Source organism: Varroa jacobsoni, unplaced genomic scaffold (assembly GCF_002532875.2).
Source record: "Varroa jacobsoni isolate VJ856 unplaced genomic scaffold, vjacob_1.0 scaffold_475, whole genome shotgun sequence".
NCBI classification, from domain to species: domain Eukaryota; kingdom Metazoa; phylum Arthropoda; class Arachnida; order Mesostigmata; family Varroidae; genus Varroa; species Varroa jacobsoni.
Genome location: NW_019213377.1, coordinates 157227 through 168472, shown reverse-complemented (window position 1 = coordinate 168472; position 11246 = coordinate 157227). Strand labels below are relative to the sequence as shown.

Here is an 11246-nt window from a genome sequence, read left to right as displayed (position 1 = left end):
CTGCTAATTTGATTAAAAACGTACATCCTCTTTAGTACCTTAAAGATATACAAAAAAATAACAATATACGATTAGTAATGAGATAGCAGTATGCACTATGTTCATTTATTATCCGTCGATATCTATATACTATATATATTGTTTAGAGTAAAAGCGTAAAAAATATTATTGATTTCCCTACTTGAATATTGCAGGCCAGGCTGGACCGGGATGCAGCCACGTTCAGGAAGACTAAAGAATCCGATATAAACAAATTACCTTAATTAACTGCCATTAGAAGGAATATATATATACGCATAGGAAGGAATATATATATAACGCATATATATATATATATATATATATATATATATATATATATATATATATGCGTTTCTATAGAGCTGGCATAGAATTAGGTCTTTTGCTGTTTGTTATACAGTGCATATGCGACATAATACTGAATTAATGATTTATTGCATCTGGCGTGTTTGTATATTTCAATCAATGCAAGTGTGTGACATTTCGATCGATCGTTTGATGAGCTCAGCTAACTTGAACGTACTGGGTGCACCGTTCCACAATTCTTCTTGTCAGGACTTCAACTATAAACATTTAAATGCGAGGTATCTACTGAATGGTGTCGTACAGAAATTTCCCGTTATCAGTAAGATCGGACGAGGCTACAGTAATCTTAACAAGTAGGCTTCAGAATGTTTGTCAAACGCTAGATTTTACATATACAGACCTTTTGACATGAAGCAAATGACTACTTCCTCAATCAGCTTTATATCGTTGCTAGAGTTCATCTATTTTTTCGTAAACCACATATATTCTATTCAATTACCATGACTAAAGTAAAATCGTCCTAAAACTATTTCGTGCTATATTATTTCATCTTGCTGGTTAATTATATATCTCAAATTCTAGTAGTTCTATTGTTGTACCGGTTAGATTATCCATTTAACGACATGAACTCTACGTGGTAAGTATCTACACGTATCGTATGAGTTTTCGGTCGTTTATCTAATAACACTGTAGTACTAACAGTGATATGTGTATTCAGCGTTTTGATTATTAAGATATATATTATTGTTTTTACAACCTTGTTTATACAAACCGGAAAACACAAAGTCTCCTTTATCTTGTAAATAAAATAGGCCGTGGTGCGATTGGACATACTTCGAACGGCTTAAGGAAAATCTGTTAAAGGAAAAATGCGATCGATTATAAACAGCCAAAAAACAAGGAGCACTCACCTATATTCTTTTCCTTGGTTCGTTGATAATACAAACCTTGAAAGGCAACCCGCTGCCAGGCATGTTTCATTCAAAGTTCTTACAGGCCAGTACATCTTCAATGGAGAGTCGGTACGCGCATTTTAGGGCATGCCACAAATGCCTTAACCCTATGGGTGGATTATCTGCAATATTACAAGTAAATTTGCCCAATAATTCTGGAATAGCCAGAAATGTCCTATTGCATTAGGTACAGGGAATGACATATCTCGTGGGATCAAACCCTTCGTTGCAACTTTTTTAATCTGAAGATTGCCTAACACGGATTTTTGTTGGTTATTGGGAGCATTATTCCGTTGAGCAGCGTATATGAATGAGACGATCTCATTATTATATAATTGACCTAGCGTCGTAGTGCACCATTGTTGATAGTTGTCAGGCGACATAGTGTATGCTTATGTGAACCGGTTAGCGTCGTGACCTTCAATATGTAAGTTGAGAGAATAAAATTGATTCGAAAAAATAGATTCAAAAATCACTGTTTTTATATCATTTTCCTAATGCAGAAAATAATTTTACTGGATAACTTAAAATCAGCCAAATACACATATCAGCTATTTGCAATATTGTAACATCTTCAAACAAAAGTCATTCGGCAGTTGTAGTAGAACCTGAGAGGAAGGGTTGATCAATAGTTACTTTCAACTGTGAATCTCGATCGTTGCTCGCACCCTAAAAAAGATGCTAAACTCTGATAAATACGAGCAAACCATATGGAAAAGTTTAGAGAAGTGGAGATAATCTGCGCTATACCTGTTTTTGGTCCATCCAAATCGAGTAGGTCTGTTCGGCATCTGAGACTCTTATCGAGAAATGATTATTTTTCAAAGTTTTCAATTTCAAAAGTGATTTGTGTTCTCATTACTAACTTCCTAAATAACTGCTAGTTAAGTAACCGAACGACAGGGTAACGCAATTACGTTCATTACCATCCATCGTTCGCACAGTTCACGTAGCTTCTGTAATAAAAATTTTAGCACCATTTGTCTAATCACTTAACGAATGTTCGAAGTCACAGTTGATACAAGTACACACATATCTGTATTTGCAAACATAGATGCTTAGAAAATGTTTGGTCGACTTTAGGTAGCCAAATATTTGCAATATGTGCAAAGAGTGCTAGGTACAACAGCTCTTTGAGCTTTGTTGAAGAGCAAAACCGCTACTCTGAACACCTAGAAGACACCTGGAAAATATATGTAATTAATATCCAACTATCAACAGAGTTGCACTTCACCTCTATTGAAGAGGTGAAGCATGTTAGAGCTGATTTGATCCGCTGAAGCGTTAGATGCGGTTAGACGTATATAAGCTTCTGATGCTGACCATTCAAACACTGTCTCGATGATCTTAGGTGAATTTACTATGGTATAGATGTCACAAATGACAAATTAGCTTGTTAAAAAAAAATTGTTACCTGCGTTGAGCGTCGACGCAATAGCAAAAACTATCAGAATAGATATAATTAAATGATAGCATCGCATATGCAGCGTCACAACAAATAATTAATAAAGCCAGCGGAATGTAATGGCTAGGTTACTGGGGAGCTGCGGTAGTCTTTTTAAGCGTTTGTGTGTTCATCTTCTACTTTCTTCTCTATATACTTCTCCATTTTCTATTCTTTCTGTGTTCATCTGTTCGCCTCAAGCTGAAGCGGCAATTGCGCATCATTGATCAGATAGACACTGATCGGCTGACATAGGTTCCGTCATGACTGGGGGGGGGGGGGTCATTTTATTTTCCTGTTGATATTGTTGTCAATATCAGTGTAGCAGTGGGGGGTTGCTGTAGCAGTGTGACAACCGCGACAGTTCGGCATCCGCAGGAGTGGTCGTTGTCTGTACGTGTAGTAAGTATTCATAGAGTAATATGCAATAATACGAATATTGTATATGATAAAGAGTCTGTGCTAGGGTCGTTGAAAGTGTGTTAGATTCGCCATATAGTCGTCATCATCACCAGCGTTTAGATCCTGTTCTTCTTTATCAATATACTGTTCGCAGCTTCACGTCTTCTCCTTTCAAGCGTACGCCTATTGCCGCAATCATATTCTTCATGTCATATTATGGTTATTGTTGCTGCTGTTGTTGTTGTTGTTTGAACTGTTCTGTAGTTGTAACTACAGTAGTAATACTTATAAGGATAGTTCATGCTGACCCAATAGAGATGTAATGCTATTAATATTATTCTAACGCTTTAGCAGTTTATTATTGCTATTGGGACGTTGCCGATAGCCATAGTGCTTGCTCACAGTTGGAGCAGTTTGTTGACAGTCGATATTCGGTAATTGACGTCCGGCACTCAGCGCAACGCTGTATGTCACGTCAACATTATTACGCCACGGAGAACTAGCACTCACCAGCGGTTCGGTATTGACTCGTATCATCAGTACCCTACATATACTCTAGTTGTCTAGTTATGATTATATATATATAGCAGTTATCCGTATTATTAGTTGCGTTAGATATAAGCAGGCGAGTGCTTTACCAGTGGTCGTCTGTTCAGAAGACACGACAAACTGTTGTAGTACGTAGAGGGCTAACTATTGTACGTTCTGTTAGTTAATCAAAGAATTGCTGTCATATCGGCAATAAACGGAAGTTTGCTTGGGTGTGTCAATGAAGCCAATTCTACAATTTGTGTTTTAGGTCGAAGAGAGTGGGTCGGTTGGTGTTAGTCGGCTTCAATATGGGCTTGTTCAGTTGATAAGTTTTGTTGAGTTGTTGGTGTTGATGTTGTTAGTGAGTGGATGTTGTTATTGTTGGTGCAGTGTTCCTTCCAATCTGGGACATGAGCACGTCAATAGATTCGCGATCGTCGTATAATGACGGCGCCTGTAGAATAATCCCAGCCGTGCCGACAACACACGCGAGGGTGAAGATCCACAGGAAGAGTCGATCGAGCACCATTGCCACGTATTTCCAGTCTTGGCGTTCCTGTGAACAACAAACCATTTAATATTCTTATTTTTTTTTAACTTGTAAAGGTAGCATCCCTTAAATCGGATAGGCTGTTTTATTTACTAAAGTATTAACATTGATCCCATCGGCTCTATCTTTCCAGCGGCGAGTAGTTCATCTCTGCACTGGGAACACGCATAGATAATGAAAGTGTCCGACACAACGAACGCTACTTCATGCTATTAGTATAATTTGACACAGTTGCTGCTCATCTTTGAACACTGACCTAAGCTTTGACTGTAAAAAATCAGAGATTCAAGTTGACTTGAGGCCACCCAACGACATATAGTATATGCTATAACTATGATTGAAAACAGAAACAAACGATTTACTTACACTTTCATCTTCATCGTCCTTTCGCAAATGTTCAGCGATAAAGAGAATAGCTTCGATAGCTTTCTGTAGTTCGGCGGAGTAGGGTCGCTGAAGTTGAGGTTCTAGTGGCGGGGAGCCACCAGCGTCGAGTCCCGCCTCCATAGCTTCGATCGGGCCCATCGGACCCATATTACCCAACGAGCTTAGCCCCCCTAACCCACTTGAGAGGCTGCCTCGGCCCAGTCCCACATCGTCCAGCAAGGGGCTAGCACGCATCGCACGTATTGAACCTAATTGAAGCGCATTTGGATTGCCTGTAAATCAGGTGGTTGTGACTTGGAACATGATTCGTCACCTACAGTTATTTCTCAGTTCTGAGGTGTTATTTATCGCAGCGTATATTTCTGTATGTTCGAAATTCTATATGGCATTACCATAAGTGCGAGAAAACGATGCTTTATTTTTAACTCACTTCTTTTCCTTATTAGTCATCAACTTTTCCTTTTACGAGCTAGTTAAGTATATAAACGAGCAAATAGATGATAAGTAGCAAGCCACTTATGTCTATGAGCTGTATGTACGAACATGGTATTGGGCCATTTGTCCATAACGGCCCCTGTCACACACACCTCTAAGCATAGATTCACGATAGTTGAGTTCAACCCCATTACAGTCAGCGGGTGGTTGTTGCGGGGGCTGCGGTTGGTGTTCACGTTGCTGTTGCTGCTGTATGCGCCGCTGCTGTTGAAGCAGCTGTTGATGAGCGCGATGTTGTAACGTGTACTTGTGGTGCTCCTCGTCGGGCACGGGGTTATAGTTGGGCCTTCGCATGAGCAGAAGGCGCGGCATAATATGAATAAAGACGCGCCGTACCCATGGGGACATTTTGTGCGTGGACGGCGAGCGGAAATGCACGTTGAGCACACCGACCGTGACCGAGATAGATAGCGTGACCAGGATCATTGTGAACAGGAGGTATTTGCCTAATAATGGTACGGCAAGGGAAGTCGGAGGAATAATCTCGGCGAGCAGCAGGAAGAACACGGTTAGCGAGACGAGAATCGAAATGCAGAGGGTAACCTTCTCACCCGAGTCGGACGGCAAGTAGAAGACTAGCACTGTCAGAAAGGAAATACCCACGCACGGGATGATCAGGTTGACTGTATAGAATAGCGTCTTTCGGCGCATTGTGATGTTAAACGTGATGTCCGGGAACGGTTCTACACAACAGTCGTACTTGCCCTAATGAAAAAAAAAATGCGGATAAGACATAAACAAAGCAGTAGATGAGTTTTTTCAGTTGCCAGCTTGATGATGGATGTCGAATAAAAAACGATGGCCAGGGAATTTCTTTAAATATTTCTTAGTAGCATTAGTGGCACTGTTATGCGTACATGGTAGCTTAGACAGTCCGACATCCAAGTTGCTAGATCTGTTTGGCAAAATAGAATACTTACCTGATTGTATTTGGCAGGCACGAGGAGGATATCCCATTCGACGCTTTTGTAGAACTCGCTCATGTCGATACCAGTTGAGACTTCGGTCTCACCAGGTTTCTGTTTTTGATGAAGAAGATCTACTTCGAAACCGTCATACGTCCATGACGCGAATTTCATGAGGCAGTTCTGTTCGTCGAATGGAAAATATTCAACATCAATTTCGCAAGTGCTTTTGTATAGAGCTGGAGGCTTCCACACAACCTTTCCAGTGGAGTAAACGGTTGCTTTGTTCATAAGTATTACCTCGTAGTTACCGTCAGCGCTGAAACGTCAAGTATTCCTATATTTAATTGCCTTATTAGACGTTAAGCTCTACGGTTTACTCCGCTTACACGCTGTGCAATAGATACATTGTTCGATTAAAATATTTATCGGAACCCAGCACATTAATCCATTATCATACTTGTTGAATAATACGATGTCTGGAAGCCAGATGTTCTCAGCGGGCACGTGAATCATGTCAACTCCTCCGTATTCTGCGGGGTTCCATTTCAGTTTGTAGTCTTCCCACTCCTGCAAGAAGTATATATAACAATATACTTACTGTAGCTATCCGGCGATCGCATTAGTTATATACGAATAGTGTGTCTGTGCAGTTTACTTCAGAAAGAATACGGTGTATCTCCCCACAACAAGCATATACAATTCAATTACAGCTTCACCTGCAAAACTAAAATACGTGCATAATCTTTTCAGCCTTTCATGGCAGAACAGGGTCGAATTTAAAGTTGTAACGTTTGGATCGACGCTACCGATGAAAGGACATGGTGAGTCGACACCAAGTAGAGATGTCTTTGTCAGCTTCACAATATAAAAAAGAAAATGTGAATAGAATTATTTACTAAAAATAACGCGTTCGATGGTACTTACTTGTTCCAACCATATATTAGTTGTCATCACTTGGTGCTTCAAGTTCTGCAATGGAAATCGCACATAGGTTACATAAATGTCCGTCATCTAAATATATAGGTTACACCTGGCTCCTGCTACCCTGCCAACTGTTTATGTTATCTATTGCTTTTCCCTGGGAGCATATGTCGGTTCGTATTGAATGCGGTAGATTTTCCCTGAGAAATCTTTGAGAATTTTTTCCTATTCTGTTGTTCTAGGTCTCACAGCAGGTTGGTTGGGAGAGGGGATCAGATAGTAAAGTTAAGGAGGACGAACAGATCTTTTCAATTTCCTGTCTCAGCAAACCGGTTCTCACGAGATGAAGGTAAAGATAAATTCGACGAGGATGATTGTTAAATCATTTTAGGATATGGGGTGAGGATGATCAAATTGAGATATATATAAAACCCAACGACACAAGTTCTGAACCGGCAATAATATGCCAAGCCTTCACGAAAACCTATGTATAATGTTATGCATTACTTTGGCTCGAAATAAAGCTATAAATGGATTTTATGTGTGACGCTGTCAAAGAAAAACTTGAGCGGCGTAGCGGATCATATAGTACGACCAGTAGTCATTTTATAGTTTGAAGAAAAAGAGTTATAGCTTATCAGTGAATTGTAAATGACCTATCAATCAATAAGGGCGTTGGGCAGTAAATATTAACATATTTCAGCTTCTGAATAGTGAACTATTTGAGGTTATAAGCTGATTAGTATTTCGGGGTATCTGGGACTAAATCGATCCACAGGTAAAACCCTTATTCCAATGTTGTACGGCATAATAAAATTAATGAAACGATAAATATGATTAAACAAGCGAGCAAAATAAATCACTTACTATGTCAATGAGCTGTGACAGTTTGAGGCCAACCGTGATGACCACTTTGTGAGAGTTGTTGCCCACAGGCCGAATAAGTCGATTGTAGTCGCTTAGCAGATCGTCGAACAGGCGCTTAGCCTCACGGGAGGCCGCCGCGCCCGGCAGACCCAGGCCGATTCCGTCCGGAACGAGCCCCACGAGACCCAAAGTCAACCACGACATTAGCAGCGTCCACGTAATCGTGGGCGTGGATATTGACATCCTACGCGGTCGTGACTGCTGAGCGCTCGTGCACGATATCTTTCTACTTTCTCGATCTCGGGCTAGCTCTAGGTGGTTAGCTGTTGAGAAATCACTTAAAATTGGTTCGTACCCGAGCGGGTTGTTGCATGCTGAAATTTCAATTTTGAAAACCTGTGGTATTGCAGTGGCTGTCGTTGTCGTTCTTGCTGTTGCTGCTGTTGTTTTTATTGTTGTTATTGCATCGTTTCCGTAATTATCTTGACGGCAAAAGTGGCCGGAGAACGACAATCGGGCGGGTGATTCCCGAAAGGACGTGCCAGCGTCAACGCTCTTCGCCGCTGCCTGATCGACGACGGCGATGCAGGCCATGTCACCACGAACGATGATGGCGGCAGGCCGAGCTTCGCGTGCAGCCGAGCTGGTTTGATTCAGCGCAGTGCGATGACTATCGCTTGTAGTTGAATTACGCTTGCTGGCTGTTTTCTCTGTTAAAATCGTTCCATTGGTACGAGTAAATGTTGCTATTGAAATTGGAAGAATCATATCTGCATTAGCTTTTGACCCTACAGGAAAAAAAATCGCCATTGTACCAAACCCTGCAGTGTAATTGGTACCGATTTTAGTAGCTGGAGCGGTGGTAAAAGCATTGTTCGGGCTACCTGTGCTTCTAACAGTTATACTATTTGCAGCTGTATTCCTGGTACATTCCTCTTGGAGGCAATGGACATCATTGGAGCTATCGAAAACTACGCAACTACCTGTTAAATTTGAAGCGATTGGAGCAACTTGAAAACCTGCTATAGCTGTGGTGCTTTCGATCGAAGTATCGTAATCGAAGACCGCTGCTGCTGAAATCGAAGCTGAAATACGGCGAGGGGCCTTGTTCATGCTTCTGGTTTTAGCAGTTAGTGACAAGTGTCGTTGCTGTCGTAGTATTGTTTCTGTTAGAAAAATCATTGTTGATATTACTGCAGTTGCAGTTCTTCTTTGTCCTGTTGCTGGACAAGCAATGCTGAGTGGAAACTGACGAACTTCTTCCAGCAGCAGTCGTTGTTGTTGTTGTTGTCGTTGCTTTTCCTCTGAGTTTAGTTGTGAGTGCCAAGGCTGATGCTGCTGCTGCCCGTCCTGAAGTTGTTGGAGGCTGTGTCGTGTCGTGGTTACAATGATTAATTGTCGTTGCGGATCTTGTTGATCGTTTTCTTGCTGAAACTTCGCTCGTTCGGATCTTTGCTGATTTTGATGTGATAGTCGTCCATGATGGTGTTGTTGTCGTCTTAATAATGTTGTCGCGTATTGTTGCAGCAACGCATTTAGCCAGATCGAATTGTGAAAGTTGTACTTTAAGCCTGCTAGCGATGGCGGTGACAGCTGGGGCGAAGGCGTTCGTGTTGCATTTTCGATGTTTCTTTGGTTTCCCTTTTTGTCTGTTGTGCACATTATTGTCGTTAAAAACTTTTCCTCGTCGTCTTATTCTTTTTCTTCGAATTTTGTGTCTCGTATAGTGGTACCGGATACCATATTATCTACTCCGTCACCGCAATGTTTGTGAGGTCCGGCGCAACTGTACCTTTGACCCTCGACAGGGCCCATCGATGTATTGGGACTAATGTTTGAGCAGTGGTGTATTCGTAGCGCCTAGGCACTCTACTGGTCAACGAGAATCGGTCGAAAACGGCTGTACGTATTCTTGTACAGTGAATCTGTGTGCTCGTTCGACGATTGTCGAACGCAACTAAACTAGGTGAAAGCTGATGCACGGCATAATAGGCAATTGATTATTTGTCATTTTAGGTCTATACGCTTTCCGAGAACACGGCGTGAGCAACACTACTAGTGGGAATTCTAGGTACTGTAGCAGCTGTCGATGCACAGTTAACTCTCGGAGGGCGTCGCTTCAATGTGGCTAACCCTATTTTTTCTTTCTATTATTTCACTAACGTCCACTTCCACAGCGTTGCAGTGAGTGGCATAACGAACTTTCGCAGGAAATCTGCCGAACGGCGCGCAGTGGTAGCAGGCGTCTGGAAACAGTGTCCGAATGATTTGGGCGACCGGTAGTGCACGCGTAATAAACATATAGAAATAACCGTAGGCACATTGATGAGCAATAGTCAATTATTTCACTATGTTTCCTGCAACTTCGGTCGTGAGAAGCCTTGTTTTTCCTCGTGGTAAACTTCTTTTTTTTTGTTTTGGGTCGTTCCTCTCGTTTTTAAAGCTATTTAGTTTTGTTTTTGTTAACAATAAACACACAGTATCACGGAGTTAGGTGTTGCGGCTGAGGATTTGCCCGGGGAAAACCTCAATGTCACTGCCTTTACTTGATTAAGTCGTCTATTTGGATATGCTGGAGTACTCTTGAATATCATAGTGATAACACTACAGGCCGATAATAACTAGCATTAACTACGTTTCCTGCTGCTGTATTTTGCTTGGTTGTGCTTTAATCCGCTACTTCCTCAGCTTCCAGTACACTTCAGTAGTGTTTCTATGCTTCATGTAATTTAGTTGGAGAACCTACAGGGTACTGAAACCAGCAGCGAGGATACACTTGACGATAAGCCGGTAGCTTAACTAATCGTACGTCTTTTGAGAATTTTCAAATTATGGGACCGAGCTTAGTTCTATCTTTACTAGTTTGGTTCCTTCCTCGGCCTTGGATACTTAACCCTAAGGGGTAGAACATCGTGGGTCGGCTAGTGTTACTCAGACAGAACGAATGCTGCGTCTGAGTGAGAGCAAATGTGACTGACTGACTGCGTGGGTGGTAGTGTTGGCACATGCAAGCAGGCAGTGGCCGCAGCCTCTAAGAGCCTCCTGCTGCCGCCGTTCGTTGGATGTGTACGCCCTGCGCACTTGCCTGGGAGGTAAGAGGTAGAAGAGCCGGAGCAAAGCTTGAGAGAACCCGCTCGATAGTGGAGCGAAAGGAAAGGCTCTGCCTATGCTCAAACGAAGGCTTGTCTGAGACTTTCTTTCCAGTGCCAGGGACCTGGGCCCCCAGTCTGGTTGAATGTATGCGAGCGGGTAAGCGAGCGACGTAGATCAGAAGAGGGTCCATGCCAGGGCGACAGAAGAGCGGGCTTGGGGGAAGAAAAAACAGGAGCAGAGTTTAAGAGGCGGTTACATATTGACACTCACCAAGAACAGGCCATGTGTATGCTAAGATTTATATACAACGCTAACAAAGAACAGTCAAACAATCTATATGAGTAAGAAACGTATGGATAGAATTCTAA

The 11246-nt window shown here is 41.9% G+C and overlaps 1 protein-coding gene across 1 annotated transcript; it reads right to left on the bottom strand.

Moving 5' to 3' along the window:
• Positions 1 to 98: 98 nt before the first annotated feature.
• Positions 99 to 7921, bottom strand: LOC111260775 (acetylcholine receptor subunit alpha-like 1). The gene is made up of 7 exons (XM_022833779.2): positions 7786 to 7921; positions 6922 to 6966; positions 6455 to 6564; positions 6010 to 6313; positions 5182 to 5794; positions 4574 to 4866; positions 99 to 4213 (listed from the first exon to the last, which is right to left on the bottom strand). Exons 2-7 carry the CDS (start codon positions 6946 to 6948, stop codon positions 4016 to 4018), a joined length of 1545 nt encoding a protein of 514 aa, XP_022689514.1. The 5' UTR covers positions 6949 to 6966; positions 7786 to 7921; the 3' UTR covers positions 99 to 4015.
• Between the last annotated feature and the right edge of the window lie 3325 nt (positions 7922 to 11246).

Bases quoted from the DNA above. Each gene is read 5' to 3' on its own strand.
- LOC111260775 (XM_022833779.2), bottom strand. From the start codon at position 6,948: ATGACAACTAATATATGGTTGGAACAA. The intron at 5,795-6,009 runs GTAAGTATTCTA...TTTTTTCATTAG, and splicing joins TGCCTGCCAAATACAATCAG to GGCAAGTACGACTGTTGTGT. The intron at 4,867-5,181 runs GTGTGTGTGACA...CCTGATTTACAG, and splicing joins TCGTGAATCTATGCTTAGAG to GCAATCCAAATGCGCTTCAA.